The sequence below is a fragment of the Grammomys surdaster genome, unplaced genomic scaffold, assembly GCF_004785775.1.
Source record: "Grammomys surdaster isolate TR1022 unplaced genomic scaffold, NIH_TR_1.0 130, whole genome shotgun sequence".
In the NCBI taxonomy this organism is placed as follows: domain Eukaryota; kingdom Metazoa; phylum Chordata; class Mammalia; order Rodentia; family Muridae; genus Grammomys; species Grammomys surdaster.
Window position 1 is genome coordinate 67,968 of NW_021604588.1, and position 18,650 is coordinate 86,617.

At 44.2% G+C, this 18,650-nt stretch overlaps 1 protein-coding gene across 4 annotated transcripts in view; it reads right to left on the reverse strand.

Moving 5' to 3' along the window:
• Nucleotides 1-272: 272 nt before the first annotated feature.
• Cacna1e (calcium voltage-gated channel subunit alpha1 E) overlaps nucleotides 273-18,650 on the reverse strand; it is a 320,444-nt gene continuing 302,066 nt past the window's right edge. For 2 of the 4 annotated variants that reach the window (XM_028759777.1, XM_028759786.1), the window contains 10 exons: nucleotides 17,591-17,687; nucleotides 15,511-15,616; nucleotides 14,579-14,686; nucleotides 13,946-14,046; nucleotides 13,568-13,674; nucleotides 9,007-9,118; nucleotides 6,217-6,345; nucleotides 5,013-5,193; nucleotides 3,339-3,529; nucleotides 273-1,283 (listed from right to left, as the gene is read on the reverse strand). In XM_028759777.1, the coding sequence (XP_028615610.1) occupies nucleotides 741-1,283; nucleotides 3,339-3,529; nucleotides 5,013-5,193; nucleotides 6,217-6,345; nucleotides 9,007-9,118; nucleotides 13,568-13,674; nucleotides 13,946-14,046; nucleotides 14,579-14,686; nucleotides 15,511-15,616; nucleotides 17,591-17,687 (1,675 nt within the window). In that variant the 3' untranslated portion in view covers nucleotides 273-740. The remainder of the gene's footprint in view (nucleotides 1,284-3,338; nucleotides 3,530-5,012; nucleotides 5,194-6,216; nucleotides 6,346-9,006; nucleotides 9,119-13,567; nucleotides 13,675-13,945; nucleotides 14,047-14,578; nucleotides 14,687-15,510; nucleotides 15,617-17,590; nucleotides 17,688-18,650) is intronic. The other 2 variants (XM_028759802.1, XM_028759794.1) reach the window with 1 other exon arrangement.

An 18,650-nucleotide genomic window follows, 5' to 3' on the forward strand; every position in this document is an offset into this window, starting at 1 on the left:
GTTACAAACGTCAGAGTCTAGGACTGTACCCACTAGCACCTCCGGTTCTGTTTCTTTGACCCTCACTTTCATGGTACAGGCTGCTGGGCTATGGCTTTTCTCACCCAGACCAGCCCTTGCTGCTGTTGCCACAGCACCTTGGGCCCTTCTACTCTGGCCCTTCTCTCCCTCCCTCCCATCTCCCATCAGCATCTAGTGCTCCTGACTTAGCACGTGTCTCTTTGGGAAAGCAAGCCCCAAGATAACACATGAGATACTGCTGCGGTTGCCCCCGGGGGTAGCCAAAATACAAGAGCTGGTAAGGAGATTCTTCTCCTGCTATTTCAACTCTTCCCTCATTAAGATGCTGGGAAATCTTCCCAGCTGCTCAGAGCAATGAGCTTAGACACAGGTCGGCCAGATCCTGCCGCAGCTTATAGAAAAGTGGGAAGGGGCAACGGAAGCCAAGCCACCTTCGTGTCCCTTCTCTCATGGGAATAAACCCCCACATTCCTGTATTTCCTTTCCCCAGCAAAGAGGCAGGACTATGGCAGTGCCCATCTTGCAAAGGGAAATAATGCAAATTGGTGGGTTTGACTGTTTTCCATCTGTCTTTTACTTCCTCTTCTCCGAGGATGCATGGCGTCCTTTCTCCATCTTCCTTCTCCCTCTTCCTCCCCCCCGGGCCGCACTGGCTTCCCAATTTGGTCTTGGTTTTCTCCCTGTGAGAGAAGAGCATGCATCGGAGGGGATGGCAGCCTCTAGCACTTATCGTCTTCTTCCGTGTCACTCAGGAGGTCACTGACAGCTCCACACATCATGCCAGGCCCAGGCCCCCCACGCCTCCGCCGGCGATAGTGCCCATTAGGCATCTGCCAGCTGTGCCGTAGGGGTGGAGCAGAGCCAATGGTATTGGACCGGCCCAAGCTAGTAGCTACGGCTGCTTCAAAGGTGAGTGTCTCCTCCTCGCCACAGTCTGAGGCGTGGGAGTCTTCATGGAGGGCCAGATAGGGCTCGGAGATGTAGTGCTGTGGGGAAGGGTGCTGGCCCTGCTGGGGATGCAAGGAGTTGGAAGACTCGGTCAGGCAAGCGCTGTTGCTCTCCAGAGCTTGAGAGGCCAATGGGGATCCACCCTCACTTCCATCAGGAGGTGGAGAGATGCCACCAGTGTGTCTCATCAAGGAGCTGTAGGAGAGGAGGGGCCGAGGCTTTGGTGGCACAGGTGGGAGCTGGCGACGACTTCTTCTTGGGGTGCTGGTGTCGGAGATAGAGGGGATAGAGCTCTCACTCAGAGAACCAGTACCCTGCATTACAGGAGAAATATGACAGATTAGGCATGGTGGGCCCTCTTAAGATCCTAACCCCTTAGGCAGAAATCTCTTTGAGTCTGGAGGTCTGGAGTAGTCTGAGAGGTAGTTCCTCTATAGTCCCCCTGTACTACTCAGACCCTGCAAGGACTCAGGGATCAAATCAGTAGAGAATTAGACGCCATCTAGATCAGAACATCTCAATTTTTGCAGTGCAGACAAATCTCTGGAAATCAAGATCGACTAATGATGTAGGTTTAGCCACATAGGGTTTGGGGTAGACCTGGGCATGTGCTCTAACTTACTGCTGTGACAATAAAACACCCAGATGGCTAGCCAGGACATGGAAATACATATTATAAGGGGATACAGGAATACCTGAAGGTTCTAGGCAAACTAGCTCCCTGAAAGGTTGCTCTGAACCCCTGTCTGTTCTGGGAAATCAGTTCTAAGCAAAAGCAAATTCTCTTTCCTTCCCTTTTGTAAGGGTGAATTTATTAAACTGCTTTGGCTTACAGCAAGTCCAGCACACACTGCATCCTCCAAAGAGCTTTGGATTTGAGAATGAAAGACACACACACACACACACACACACACACACACACGCTAATTTTAATATGCCTTGACTACCTCAATGACTGGGCACTTCTAAACCTCCCCGAAACTAGCAAACACTCCCCTCCAGAGATGAAATATAGATTTTAAAAGATGTTTCCCGAGTTAACATCTTTAAAAATCTATATTTCACCTCTGCTACCTCAGACCCAATAGGGGAAGTGTCCCCTAAGGCCACTTTCCTAGATTCTTATATGCCAGGCAGGGCCTTTAAGTTTCATCTTTCTGCTTCCCTGTCACAGAGATTCTCTCTTCTTCTCTTTCTCAGTCTCTTACCTGCACAATCTAAAAGTTCTGCTCTGTCTCCCTGCCCAGCCATGGGCTGTATGGCAATTCTTATTACCCATCAAAACCATCTGGGAGCAGGGACCCTCAGGCAAAGCATCAGAACTAATCCCCAACACCTGGTTTTCCAATTAGAGGATACCTTAAGATCTGAGGTGTCTTAAAGCCTGTTTTCTTGCCTCTCTATTAGTGATGGCTTGCTGCTCTTGGCTTCTACAGCTAACATGCCCTTATCTATTGTTTCTGTCCTTATCTGTCTTCCTTGCCTAGTCCCTGTAGTACCTGAGCCCAGGTGTTGGCAAATGGATTCCAGCACTGGTGTCTCAAGATGTGTAAAACCTGTGAGCCACCTGTGAGAATGTTCTAGGTTGAGGTCCTTTTAGATGTGGAATTCTGGGGTTTACTTTTAAGCAAGTCTCATTGGATTCTTCAAAGTGCCAGGGATTTGCTGTGTTAGCACACTCCAGGGTTGGCTCTGTTCTGTAATACAATTTGGAAACCACTAATCTTTGGGTAAATTTCTCTACTGCTATGTGTCAGACTTGCTTTAGCAGTCTCTTGTTTCTGGCTGACCATTTCTAATCAAATATCTCTCCCATCTGGACTCCAGGAACTTTGAGAAGGGTTAGGGCTGGGAGAGAGGGGCAACACAAAGAATACTGTCACACAGCTGATATTTCTTAGGCATAGACTTCCCAGTAAAAGCTTACTAAAAGATGGAGAGGTAAGACATGCTCCTTCTCCTGAGATGGCTACACAATCAGTAAGCAAAGTGGAGTTGTCTGACTTGCAAACTCTGGCTTGAGAGATGAATTATCATTGTAGCTGATACTGAGAATCACAACTTATAGCTGAAGGGCCATCTTTATTTCTTATGTCTAACTGAATTTGTATATCCAGATACTGAGGACAGGCATGGACTGACTTCCAGATACTGTCTTTCTTGGGGGCTGGGAGGATCTCATTTCTTGTGAATTCCCATTACCTCTGAATCTGCAAGCACAGAAGAGCTAGCCTCTGTGTTCAGTGGTTATTTCTTGGGAACATCAGGCTCTGAGTTCCCAGAGGCTGACATGAGGCAATGGAAGGCCCTCCTAAAAGAGTACTTTCCCTTTCCCTGACCTGCTAGAGGCCCAACTTCTCCATGTTCACCTGTCTGTTGGGGGTCTGTGACCTTCCCTCACTGGGTGATCTGGACTGGCGACGCTCTGGGGACTCCCAGTCAGCCTGGGTTCCTCGTTCCTCAGAATTGCAGCGGGAGACATCAGGAGAGAGAAGGTGCTTTCGTTCTTTGGATCGGCCTCTCTCCCTGCCTCCTGAGCGGTGAGTGTCAGACTTGTGACCTGTGACAAAAACAATTGGTTATTATTAATCAGCCTATTCTGGCTTGCTGATATTGAACTACAAGCCACAGATTCTAACCCAACCAGGGATTTGAGCCACTGTGAACTGATTGTGTTCGTTCAGAATTCAGTGTTGTATCCTAACTTCCAAAGGAATGCAGACAGGATGTACAGCCTTTGGTAGGTGACCATCTTAGGACAGTGAGGCTCTTATTATAGAGTAAGTATCCCAGAGATAGTTTGCTTCCTGTCCCTGTGAGAAGAGGGAGTCCCCACCAGACACTGCTGTCACATTGAGCTTGTATTTCATGGCCTCCTGAACTGAAGTGCCCTGGCTTCTCCAGGCAGATTAACAGATGACTTAAAAGGGAAATGGGACAGAAACGGTAGAAAATTCCACTTTTAATGAGCAAGTAAGTCTGCAAGGTACCTCTGAAAAGACAGGTACCAATGAGTGGAGACTGTTTTCTCTGCTTCCTATTATGCCAGATATAGTAAATAGTATCTCTGCCAGATGGCTCAGGGATTGTCTGTATCCTGCACTTGACTTGAGAAGATGGCACAAGGAAGGGGATTAGGAGGGTTCAATGAATGAAATGCCAGCACATCTAATGTAATGTTAGGGTGAGAACCTAGGGGTTTAGCTTGACGCATCTCCATTCTAGTCTTCATGCTGCCACTTCCTGGCTTTCAATATGGGGAAGATCACTGGTTTTCAAGTTTGATTTCTGCATCTAGTGAAGTAAGTGGAATGAGATGAACGATTTCTAACATTTTCAAAACCAGTAAAACACACAGAGAAGCTTTAACTAAACCCCAGTGCATGAAACAATTCAAGGTAACACTGTGGGGGAAACTGGAGCTGTTGGCAGAGCTCAGTGCTTTTTGGGGGATGAGGTGGCCTTCATGACATTCCTATGGAGTCTGTTGTTTTTTTTTAAAGGTTAACTGCAAACTTTGATTAATCACATTGACATTTGTGATGAATACACAGGGCTTTGGTCAGTTTCAGGATGATACCTCAGAGAGGGCAATGGCGTTTTGACTAGGAGCATTCATCTTTCAGTTTGTGTATAGGTGGGACGAGCATAGGTGTGCCACATTGTGTATATGGAGGTCAGAGGACTTAGTCTTAGTTTTGTGCTGCCATGTTTGAAATGGTATCATTTCAGTGACAATAGCTGCATACATCATAATAGCAGGATTTGTCTTGTCAGAGGAACACTGGGATTACGGATATATACTGTTGTGCCCCAGTTTTATGTAAGTTCTAGGGATTTGAACGAATGTCCTCACACTTACATAGCAAGCTCTTTATGCATGAACCATCTATACAGGCCTTTCTTCACTTTCTTAAACCCTGGTCTTTCTAAATCATGTTCCACTTTAATCTAAATTATATTCCAGTCACTTCTGATTCTTACAAAGACTAAGTCCATCAGCTGCCAAGAAAAGAGACAGATGCTAAAAATGACCCTCTTACCAGAGTCAGAATTCAGGCGGTGGGCTGACAGCCTCAGGGAGGAATGGTAACTTCTGCGCCGTGACTTGTAGGTGTTTTCACTGCTACGTTCCATGGAGAACTCCTCCAACCAGGAGGAATTTGAACGCTTATCCCGAATTGTAGAAAAGGAACGTCGCATAGAGCTAGGGTCTGTTACCACCTAGAAAGGAAAAAAAAAACACAGAAGAATACAAAGTCAGGATTAATTACTGAAAGGGTCTGAAGATCCATACGTGGGACTGGAACTCTTGGGAGTGGTGAGCTATAAGCCCTGGAAATTGTCACCTCCCTTGAATCCCCCTTGCAGAAATCTTGGCTACAGAGGCTAATTAGGGAAAGGTGTCCTATGTAGGCTAACAGTCACAGAGTGGCTTGGATTGTCTCCTTGTTTTCATGAATAAAACCAGATGAGTCCACTAACTGTGCAGTGTGGGCAGGCGCTGTGTAAATGTCTCATAGAACTATCTATGATAGGTGCTCAGTCAGGATCTGTTGTAAATAGTGGGTCCCTTTGAAATAGGTGACAGCAATTGTCCAAATGCTACATTCTGAGGGAAGCATTTTTTATTTAACAGATAAGGCTCTGCTTTAGAGCCTCCTACTCTACCTAGGCAAGCTTGCAACTTGACCACTAAGAAAGTACCACCCTCCTGCCATCACTGTCCCTCAGCATCCTACCCCCATAAACTCTGGTGGTTTGGATTGCCACAGGTGTTAGAACAGATCCACAAAAACTTCTTGTCTCTGTCAAAACTCGATGTAAGACAGACAAAGAAGCTAAGAAAACAGACAAGGAAATGAGGCGTGGCCTGCACTGGATACGACAGTCCTGACATAGAGCGGTGTGTACAAGTAACTCATGTACCAAGGAGGCTGGGGAAAGAGAAAAGGATGGGAAAATACATAGAGAAAAATGCCTGTTGCTTGGCTGGTTGGGTCCTGAGAATGCTTAGCCCAGTGCAGGAAAAGATATACTATGTTGTTGAGTAGACACTTGAAAACAAGATTTATTAAAACACAATATAGAGAAAACTTTATCAGAGATGGTCCATGAGCTAGGTTTTGTGTGTAGTTAAGGGGTAGAGGAAAGCTCAGGGCTTACCTGAAAATATCAGGTATTTCATAACCCACCTAATAAAGCCTGGGATGCCACTGCATAAGGTATGTGGTGTTTGAGTTTTACCTGGGGATCCATAGTCAGACGTGGCATAGAGGATGCCCTCCCAGATCCCGCATGCTCCTGGGTGTCCGGAGGAAGGTAGATGCCATGGTTAGAGGACTGCACACTTTTTAATTCACTAACCTCTGGCTCCTGGAAATAAACACACAGCCAAGCTTGTGGGACTTGGTTCCATCCGGTTGCCTCTCACCTCCAGGGGATGATTCAGCCCCCATTGTAAGAATGGCTTTTAGAAAGGTGTCTGATATTTATGAGGCCCTAGTTGTAGGCGTACGTGTGTGAGCATACATGTGTAACTTTACATGTGTGAGGCTAGAAATCTCAAATAGAAGCCTCTAAATGGGAATGAGGAGGTAAAGGCCATCTTTAAAACAAATTTTCAGGTTTCTATAGCTTTATCAAACAAATGTTTATGCTCATTGGATATTTTACATATGTGAAATACATCTTCTGATGGGTGTTACTACTGTGTTTATTCTTTGAAGAATCATTTTATCAGTGATTTTATAGAAACCAGGATTTGAAAGAAAGTCGCTATTTATCTAAGAGAAAATATGTTATGAGTTTATTAGGTAAGAGTTTTATAATTAAGGCCATCCAAAATGTAGTTGGTAGTCATCTGTCAGAAACCTACTAACTAGTTCAGTTCAAAAGAAATATAATGTAAACCAATTTTATGATTACATAAGAGATTGTTAAAAAATTCAATTGCACATTTTAATTTAACTTAATATATCCAAATATTATTGCATCAACAAGTAGATTACCTCATTTTAAAAATAATTATTACATATCATTTGGACTCATAACATTCTAATTGTTCACCTGCCATATATGTGCCTGATGTTATTGTATTAAAATGTGCCCCCACAAAGTGTTACAAGCTTAGTTAGTTAGTTAGTTAGTAAGTTAGTAACTTACTTCTCAAACTCCTTTGTTATTTTCCTAGTTCAAGAATGGGAGTTACCATGAAGATAACTTGTATAATGGTATAAATATTGGAGCTACTTACATAAGCCACACAGAGATCAAAGAACATCTGGAGATTACTCTAGAAAAACAAATGTCATTTTATACTTAGCTATTTATATCCTAAAATATGGGTGCATGAGTAGGCTAGTGTTCAAAGAAAGTGGAACCTGGGATGGCTGGTCAACTTTATGGTTACTGCTGTGGCTGGGAAGAGGACCTTCCTGGGCCATGTGATATGTGCACTTGAGGAGGCCACAGCATTTGTAGTGCATGCGATAATGTGGCACACAATTCCAACTTCAAACAGATGCGGCAATGACATTGAAGTCTACAGGTGTCAGAGGCGGTGTGAGACACACTCCATATGCACATACACAAATCATGGCCACGCCTCAGGACATGGAGCAGGGACCCAGAGGGATGGGCAGTAGACAGTGGTGAGTGTGTTGCATGGCTGACACCTGAATTAAATTACAGACACCAGCACTGACAAGATGAACACAAATCCAAAAAAGTTCTGGCACTATATCTCAGCCTTGGGAAACCCACAGAAATGATGAGGTAGTCAAGCGACCCTGGTGGTGGGGAAAAGACACATTATTGAGATTTTTCTCCATCATACCTATCAAGGAAGTTGGCAAGATATAAGGTGCTGAGAAGAATTTTCAGAATCAAACTACCCATATCAACTTAATTCCTAGATCTTAGTGCTAAAACAGTCATGGGAAGATGGTAATTATTGTCAGAAACTCTACCCACCCTACCAAGAACATCCTTGGGCAGGTTGTTCAGTATTCCAGGGATATCTGACCTTGCTGTCTTTCCAATACAATTATACATGATCCTCTGTCTCAGCCACCACAGAAGACAGAATTACCCAGTTGAGCTATTCCTCTCTGTAAGGAACCTACTTTATCACACAAATACACACACACACACACACACCACCACCATCATCATCATCCATTGGCATGGTTCTGGGATATATAGTACTGGCAAGAAGGGTTCATGAGACAAAAGAGAAGAAAAAATAAAATAAATAAATAAATGTAAAGGAATGAGGCTCAGCTCACTTATAGCTGGCTGTATAGACATTTGCAAAAACTAGACTTTGTCTTCCTCTATCCAATCCAATTAGGCCTGGAAGGAAACCTAGAACTCATGGCTCCCAAACTAGGAATGATTGCAAAATTGATTAGTTTGCCAATCACGGTTTTGCTTTTGCATTAGTAAAGCCAAATATTTTTAACTGTTGCTCTCTTCTCTGAGGTTGAACTTGACTCAGTAGGGTTCTCAGAAATTTACCATCCAGACTAATGAGAAACTTATCTTGGGGTCAGGAAAATGTCATTGGGGGCTGTGACCTTGTATAATTATAACTGAAGGGAAGAAATTTGCCTGAGCCCACACATAACAAAAGTAGTGACGTTTTCCGTATGTCCTGTCAGATAACTAGTCATTACTGCAGATGCAGCCACTAAGTATTAGAGGAGGTGGGCTTCACTCAAGGATGCTATGGACATTCCCATATTTCTATAAGCAGCACACAGCAGTATAGCATACAACATCCATAGAAATCACTCATTGTATCAGCCTGTCGTAAAGCTTGCTATCATAGCCAAGATTTGATATATTTACTTCAAAATTTGGTCAATTAAAAGGGCTTGACCTAAAGAGATCTAAGTCCTCACAGGAGAGATGAGCGCCTTAGGGCACATTCTCAGCGAACATGAGAAACTGGGTAAGGAGGGGCTGAAGACAGGATGGAAGGGATCAGGAGACCAAGGAAATGCTTCTGAGGTCATTTACTCGTTCATTCACCAGAGACTGCTGTTCCTGGAACTGTCCATCATCTGCTGGGTCCATACAAGCCAACTGGAATATTTCTTGAGGGGAGAGTGGACTCATTGAAGGATATCCACTCCGACCACTCCTGAAAAGCAATGTCAAATTCAGAGGTAATGAGAGACCGAGAAAAAGGCATGCAAAAACTTCCACTAGCAAGTCCCATCCCATAGAAAACCTCCTCCTTACAAGAGCCGCACCCTGCACTCTTGGCTGGTCTATAAATCTATTGACTTGCAGGTGGCTGGTCTTAGAACAGAAGATGTTTAAGAAAGCATAAGAAAACATAGAAACTGGTGTTTTCAACCTGCATTTGGAATCATTCATCATTCTGCTGGCGACTAGCATATCTGTGACAAATGACATCATTTGTCACACTCAGCCATATGGAAGACCAGTGCTAGATTGTAAACCTGTTTCTGTTGAGTTTCCCTCATTGGGCAGAAAAATGCCAGAGTTTAAACAGTGAACAGCTTGTTTAAATATTAAGCAGTCATAGTCTTTAAAAAAAATCTCCACTCTCAGTAAAATGGATTTACTGTGCCAGCATCCATGGCTAAGCTCAACTCTGTCCAATTCAGTTCCATGAACATTTACTAAAGGGATCCTCCGTGCTGTTCACTCTCACTGTTGGTTTGTGAACTGGAAGATGACGTTAGAGGTGGTGGTTGGGAAGCAAAGCCCCCTGTGTTGCTTGCTATGTGGGAGAAGGTTTAAATGATGAGGTAGGGAAAAACACTGCCGAGTGAAATATACAGGGAGTAGCATAGTAGACACCTATCAAGCCAGTTTGGTTTAGTAGTTCCTATAAATCATATCCACAGTGTTGGTTAGAAGAAAAGGATAGGTGACCCTTTCTGAAACATTGGTTTCTGTTGCCACTCACTGCTTCCAATACAGTAGCAGTTTTCCTCGGCCTAAGCAAGAATGAAAGCAAGTCCTCATGACTCTGGAGAAAGAGGGCAGAGGCCAGGGCTATGCAGCTCTACTCTCTGAGAAGGTGTGGAACTACAAAATGACACACCATCTCTCCAAACGTCAGCATCCTCTCTAGGATAACACTCTACTGCTGAAGACTCTGTATTTCATAGAAAATTAGAGGAGTGAACAAGAATTGCTATTTACTTTAATCTATAGGTTCAATCATACTAGATTTAGCGTTGAAAGAGAAGGTTTGGATAGAAGAGAATCAGCTGTTGGGCCCCCTGCCAGTGAGAGTGTTAGCAGAGTTTTACAAGTCCAATAGAGTCATTCACATTGACATTACCTGTCTAAATGTCATTCATTCATTCACTCACTCACTCATTCATTCATTCATGTGCCTTCTTCTGAAACCAAGGGAACAAGAGGGACATTGCAAGTATAGTACATAGCCCCCCTGAGTTCTACAGAGAACAGTTAACTCTATTAGGGGGAGAAGAACGTCTATGGTTTCATGTGTCTCCAAAAGTTCATGTGTTGGAAATTCCATTACTAAAGTTATATGAAAGTAGACCATTTGGAAGATAATTAAGACTGACAAGGCCATGAAGGAAGAGCTCCCACGGTATATTACTTACTGTCTTCATCACAAAAAGACCCAAATATCTGTTACCAAGGCTATTCTGTCTCTTCTCATACAATATGATAAAACAAAAAGGTCCTCACCACATATAGGCACCATGCTTTGGGGCTTCCCAAGACCCAGCATTATCATCCATATACAAATTCTATTCTTTATAACCGACTAGTCTGAGGCATTTTGTTAGAAAAACAGAAAAAAATATTGACAGGACCCTTAGAATCACCAAACAACTCCATGGTGTTAAATAATTTGATCTCAGAGTGATAACCTACTTTAAAAATGGCCTCTGTCATGCTCTTGTTCCTACCTCACCAGTCTCCTCTGGCATGCCTGTCCTTTGCTCCCAAAATTCCATGCATAGGCTGTTTTAAGTTTGCTGAATGTAGCAATAGCCAGGCTACATCTGCTTCCCACAAAACTCTTCATACTTTGGAGACTTTGTACCGAAAGTTATTTCCTTAAGAAAACAGTTTTGTTCTCTGTCAGAACTCTTGCATGCCCTCATCGAATGAAACTGTTTTTCTTTCTGGAATTTATCACAATTGTACTTGAAAACCACGACTCTTTTCCCTGCCAGTTTTCCCATTTAAAGCCTGGCTCTCCGCTTGTAAGCTCACTTGGTGTATGTGTGGTGGGGGAGCTATGTCTCCCCTGGTCACCATTGTAAATCCAAAGCACTCTAAATTAGTGCTTGGCTCTGAAAACCCAGACGGTTCTCAAGAACCAGCCTGTAGCACTATGCACCCAAAGGCTTAAACTAGAAGTACATGGCTCTTCCTGATTCTTTTCCCTCCCTTACTCCACATAGCAAACCTATTCCTAAATCATATCCATTCTCCATATTAAATACCCTGATTACTCACTTCTCACCATTTTTAGCCTGATTGTTCAAACCACTGCCACCCATAGTTTATATAACTGCCACAAGCTACTAAATGATATCATCTCTAGAAATTTTCCCTAGAATTTTCTCCTCTGATCCAGTAAATCTACATTGAATTTATAAATGAATTTTACAAGGCACAAATCTAATCATGTCACTCTGAAATATAAAGCCCCATTATTTTAAGACAAACAATTTAACTTCTTTATCATGGCTTAGAATGCCCTCTCAGACGGGTCACTGTGCAGCTCTCCAAACACGGCAGCATTACCTTTCCTGAATGTTCTACTCCAATTGTAGTTCATAGGTGCCTTAGCTTACCACATTTTACCTCTTGAAGAGCTTGCTTCTGGGACTCTGTTTCTTCCTTGAGGACACACCCTACCACTCCACACAAAGCTCTCAAATGAGATAAGTGGCTTCCTTTCCATGATATCACAATTTCCTACCCTCAAACATTTATTCTATCACTCTTATAATTTCCCTTCTCCAGATTTGTATCCCTGAGGACTATGACCTGATCATCAATATCTCCAATGCCAGAGCCAATCCTTAGGCCAAATATGTTTTCAATAAATACTGGTAAAATCGGTGAGTAACTTTGAATCTATAAACATATGGAAGAAAAGCAAGAGTTATGATCCCATGATGTGAGTTGGTTTATGAAGAGATTCTAGACAAAAGGAAGATGTACATGCAAGGGCAAAATATTCCACTAATGGATCAAGGACTCATGAAAAAAAAATAGCATAAAGCCTTGCAGTGAGGAGACCCCATTTCTCTAGTCATACCTTCTTCTCTTTCTTCTCCAAAGAGCAATAACATGTATTTCTACTTGTTTTCTGGGACCTAGAGCATCTAAAGACTGCCCTCTGATCATACCAAATTGTTTATAAAGATAATTCTGGGCATGTTCTTCTCTTTGAAATTTCTTAGATTATGAAGCCAGAAAATGATTTGCAAGAACAGAGCTCTCATACCACAGTGTGAAAGAAATGGATAGTGTGAGCACTTCCCAATAGCGCAGCAATGGAGGTCTCATTCCCAAACCCTGGGTATCCCTTTCCTGATCATTTAGTGGAACTGTCCTTCTTAGTGATTCCTGCTTCTACAAGTAAGACTTGCTTAAACCCAACCACATAACTTCATTGCCAATGAGAAGAGCAGCATGAGTTCTTTGGCTCCCACTTCCCCCTTAGTGACAACTGGAAAACAATGACATAATGGGATACGTATGCTATTAGAGATGATTTCTGACTAACAGTCAACCAGTAGGCAAGCCTCAGAAGCACTAGACTATTCTTCCATTAAGGTTTGATATTTTGCTTTCTGTTTACAAGGTCCTTTTGGTCATTAGAGAGTATAAGAGGTAGTAGAAAGCCTCTAGAATCAGAAATAACTGTTTTAAAAACCTAGGTGTGCTTTCTCTTAGTCAGCTCCTGTCTGTTCATTTGAGAACGTGGTGATATCAACATCTCTATCATCTCTATCTCTGTCTCTGTCTCTGTCTCTGTCTCTATCTCCTCTACCTCTCTACCTCTCTACTTCTCTACCTCTCTACCTCTCTCTCTCCATATATCTCTATCTATCTATCTATCTATCTATCTATCTATCTATCTATCTATCTATCTATCTATCTACAGGGTACAGCAGAAAGCAGAATCAAGACAGATAAGCAAATACTATTGCTAGAATTATTGTCCCCAGGGGCAAAGAATCCAGTGACTGTTGCTTCTCTTTCCCCCTTATGTTCAGCAATTACGGCATCCATGCTGCTAGATCTATTGAGAGAAGACAATTAACCCTTGAGAGATGATAATTCTTCACAACAGAACTATAGCTAAGGTGTTAGTGCATTATAATGTGAGTCAGCACCTTTTCCTACCCGCCTTTGGCTGCATCTATTGTCTCTGATGCTGGTTGCAACTTTACACATGCCTGGCTCATTTTTCCTCTTACTCCTGCTGACAAGTCATTTTGAGACAGTCAGCCTCAGGAAGTAACTGGCTCAGAGTATGACTCCTGGGCCTGTGCCATGGTAGCAGAATGCAAACAGGAGTCCCGTGGACCCTTCATGTGGTTTTACTCACAGGCCAGAAACAGGGTCCTGCTGGAGATAAGGCAGGGCTTTGGCATTAGCAATGATCTCCTGAGGCAGTGATGAAGGCTCCATACGCTGAAACATGGGTGCATTTTTCTGTGCGGATACAAAGAATTCCTGTGACTTTGTGGGAACTACTATGAGAAAGACACAACTTACATAAGCGACAAAAAAAGAAGATTGATTCCTTGTTTGACTATTTTAACCATTTAGTTCATTGGGTTTCTAATTCCTACCTCACTAGAAAGCTCTTGAAGTCCAAAACCCCTTACCACTTTTTAAGGTATATTAGAGGGATACATGCAACCTGTTTCCTAAAAATCCATGTTCATTCATGACCCATCAATGTGCTCTGAGTGGCCCTTACCTGTTCTTCCAGCTGCTGTCTCTGTTTCTTTACCTTACTCTGTTTATAGTAGTCCATGATCATCATTGCTGCATAGATCTTGCCCACAGTCAGGTCAGAGGCTAGAAGCACAAGTGGAGCACGGGAATGAGCAAGGGTACTGATGGGCACACGCTCTCGGGGCACACGCTCTCGTACCCGCTCTCCAAGGCAGCTTTGCTCTTTCAGTCACTCGCGCACCTAATGTTTATTAAAGCTCCACGGACACACCAAGTGAATGCAATACAAGCCGTGCTCACAGTACAGGATGGTAAGAAAGACATTAGTAAGCACCATGTCCCATCCTTCCAGATACGCATGTCTAAGTAGCAACCCATCTCCCCAAATGCACGAGGCCTTACTGAGCAATCTTATGTGGAAGAAGAGAGCTATGTGACCAGAGAGAGTTCATTCACAAAAGCAATGACCTGTCTTAAAAAGTTAATTTCATTTAATCATGAAATAAAAGTACTTTAGAAGTAAGGACTTAGTTTTCTAATGGTAAAGGAGCCACCTTCCCTTTATTGCCTTGCTCACTCTGGTTTCCCTAAAAGATGTGGCCTTGGCATGCTGGGCCACAGTGACAAGCACACTTGGAAGGAGGAGCCACCACACCTTTGGGCATGGGCACTAGCAGATCCAACATCTTTTGGGACAGGTGAGGCCAAATAGCCAGGGTCTCCTTTTGTAGCTCTGAGTCTAGCTGCTGTCTGTCTGCACCACCTAGAATAAGATAAATTATTAATAATCCAACCAAAACAGGCACAGAATAATGACGACCAAGACTGGGGAGTGGGTGGGGGACAGAAGCTGAATCAGCATGGCACCTCACATAATGAGAGGAAATCTCGGCACTGAGTGACAGAGGATTTGGCAATGCCAGTACTTCTGCTGAGGAAGCAGAATACACTTTGGCTCCTCTTTTCAGTGACTCAGGCTTATTTTTCCCCAGCACTCTGAGGCAGAAACCACGATCAACTTCCTCACTGATTCTAACAGCCTCCTGGGTGCTCAGTACATCAGAAAGGGAAATGAAGATATCCGTAAGGAAAACTCTTGCTTCATTAATACACATCATTCCTTCCATCGACCCTGACTATACAATCTAAGTGACCTGATTTTTAAAAAGGCAAGAGAAGGCAGGCTAAAGGTCTGTATAGAGGTCACAGACTGTTTCTCTCCCAGATCATTGAATTAGCAACCATGATTGGAAAAGTATTGCAGTGTCCACTCTGTTGGTACCTGCTATAGAAGCTTCCTAAGACTTTGGAGAAATGATGCTTTATGGAAAAAATTACAGAATTAAAATTTCTATGCTCAACAAATATTTCTAGAATGCTAGGACATGTCAGGAATGGAATATTGAGTCATTTATTTTACCAGAGAAAGGGCAAGTCTTCAAGTTACTGAGTTAGAGGTAAAACCAGGTCACAGCATTATTGGGAGCATGGCTGACTAGACAGTAGTTCAGATGGCTCCATCTTATAGCAGGCTGCATGGGTTATAACATAGGGTACAGTCCTCCTTCCTTCTCCTACTAATCTGACCTTTGGCGATTTTAATGTCCAGAGCTGTCCGGATCAGAGCCATAAGTGTGGAGGTGAAGTGGACTGTCATGTCTTCAGCCACTGGCATATTCATCAGGACCAACCTCTGTGTGAGAGAGAAAAGAGAAAAAGCAGGCAAAAACCGAATATATTGAAAGACACCTTGGTTTATAAATAAAAAGGGAAGGAAAGTGCAGAGGTTAAATGCACAGACAGAAAAGAAGGGCAAGGATTCCCCATACCCATCCCAGTCCGTTTCTCCCCGCTTCTCACTAAAGCTCATTTGCTGCTATTTTATCTAGGGAATGATGCCAAATTCCAAGGAAAGGGGGTTTGCTAATCATTCTTTACAAGCCCTTTCCCATGGGGAGTGCTAGGAATATCTCTCAGAGAGATGGCAAGTGACTTCAAGAAGTCGCTTGGGAACAGAGTCAGCTCTGAGAGGTGGCTCCACTCCCTGCTACAGAGGCACTCTCTATTTTCTACTTGTCCCACGAATGCCCCCAAGGTCAATGGAAAGATGGGGGAGAGACTTGGCTCTGTTAATCTCACTTGAAAGACGTATCCTGGTGCCCCCTTTTTGAGTCTTTAAAAGATGGAATTTGCCAGCACATAATTGAACATGCAGAAAGTCCAACTTATCAAAGGAATGGGGAGGGGCAGGATGGGCAGGGGGAGAGTGCAAACAGGCTCTAGGAAGATGAGGAGCGCAGGGAAGACAGAGTCAGAGAAGGGGATGCAAGCAGGAGCAGAGTGGGCAGGCCCTTTTCCCCTCACCCAGAGGAAGGGATCCAACTGAAATGGCCAAATCCACTTTCAGAGAGTATCTTACTTTAGGAATTTGTGAGACTCTCCTCCCATTCCTCTCCTAGTTCATTCTATCAGGGCCTCATCCCAGGAATTCTTTCCCCACTGTGTGATACACATGGATATTAAAAAAAGATACCATTGCATTTGCTGTGTACAAGGAGCCATGCACTGGGAGATGAAGGTTCCTGAGGACTACATTCCAGTGAGATACTCTCTGGAGTTAAATCTATTTGGAGGTAGCAGTAGAAGGGTCTTTGGCAGAACCATCATCCTGGTGGTGGTGGTTGGTAGTGACTGGAGCTGTCATCTGCAAGCCACACTCTCTAATATTCAACTAGATCATCTTGCCTGAAGCTACTCTACAGACAGATGTGTGTTAGAGTGTAAGGGTTCTTTGTATCTGAGTCCCATCTTTCTTACTTTCGTGGTCGTGGCAACACTGCTATGATGTGTACTTAGGCGAATGAGGAAGCTCCTGAGTAGTTCTGGGCCAGTCTATACGCAAGGGAGTTAACAGTAACTATTACTGATAGGTGAAGAGCCTGGCTCCAATGCTGTGAGCATCCAAGTGATCCCCAGTGAGCAATGCTGCTGTACAACCACAAAGAATCTACCCACCACTTGGTCATGCTAAGAAGCAAAGCTAATACTGAACAAATCTCGTGCCTGTTGTTGCCCTCTTTAAGGCCACTGGGGAAAAAAAGCTAAGTGCCTGTCAGTTGTAAAATGGAAGACATGTTTCTCTTTTGTGTTTGTGTCTACAAGGAAGCTATGCTGCTGTTCCTTCCTACATCACAGAGGAAGAAGTTTGTAACAAGTTTTCCTTCTAAAAATTTCTTCTAGAACAATCCTTAGCGATTGCTCCATTATTTCCCTAATTTACTAGTGAAGTCATATATATATATATTTTTTTTTTCTCTCAGCTTTTTTGGTTCTAGGCTTCCTTCTTGCCAATCCAACTCTTCCCCGGCCACCACTCTGCCTCCTTTCAAAGGAAACACACCACTTAGCAGCTCCTTTCTAGTAGCCCACTCACAAGAAGCCACACACGTGTAGGAACACAATAACACGATAAAAGGCCCACGGTGAACAGCACGAGAACCACTCCTCTACTCTTTCTGACTCCATCTCATGAACATTCCTGACTCCTGAATCCTTGCTTCCCATCTCCACACCCCCAACCCAGCTTCCTCCCAGAGTATGTCCTCCCCACAACTGGATCCCATTTCCTGTTGGTCTCTAGCCCAGAACAAAGGAAGGGGTTGTCTACCTTATAGGCCACTTTGGAGGGACATCTCTTGCCGAGGCCTAGCGGTGGTGACATGAGAGTCAGCATTTCATACATCTCAGTGTAATGGATGCGGCCACTGCTCATGGGGGTGGTGAGTAGGGGCGGGACGTGGGCGGGGCAGGAGGGGCGGCAGGGACAGGAAAAGGGGGTGGAGGGAAGGATGCAGACACATAGGAGAGAGAAACAGCATTCCCAGAGAGCAAAAACAAAGTAATACAGGAAACAGAAGAAAAACAAACAAAATGGACAAACAGGAAAAGAACAGGAGACCTGTTAATCAAGGCAAATCATACAAGTGACTCCGTCCTGGTGCAGATTTATATCACGCCCCACACAGACCCGGGAACATTAGTTACAACCTCTGGTCCCTCTGACACAGTCAGAAGGTGCTGAAAGGGGTCGAGGGTGGGGCTCACTTTCTCCTCCTTGGTTAGTTGCTGCGCTGGCTTTGTGGGTTCACTGCATCTAACCCCAAAGTAACACAAGCATGTCTTCAATTCCCAGGGCTGTGCGTGAGCGGTATAAACCGGATAGACGGTGCTCCAGCCGTGGGTGGGTGGGAGTTTCTGGCCCCTACTGGGGCTGGGATGCTGGCCTGGAAGTCAGGCTTGTCCCCTGCCCTGAACCCACAGGCAGAACGTCGTGTATCCCCCCTCTGTGGTGTGTGTGCAGCAGGAGGCGGCGGCTTGCGTTGAAAGTGGTGGGCTGAGGTTGCTGGTCAGAAAGTTGGCCCCGTTGCTTCCACCTGGCTCCATGAACAAGAGTGCTTTTTATTCCCCAGCATGCACCAGGTTGATGGCATGCTGGGGACAGAAGAAACAAAACCAGGAGGAAGAGGAGCATCTTGCATGCCATGCTACCCTCCCCAGCTCTCCCACATGCGGCTGCAGGTTTCACTGGGGTGGAGTTTAAAGAGTCTCAGCAGAGGCAGCTGTTCAGCCTCCTGAGTTCAGAATCAGGGTCACCATCCCAAGTCAGCTCCATCCATCACCTAGGCAGACATCCTTCCTGAGCCTGTATCTTCTGCTGCCTGAGCAGC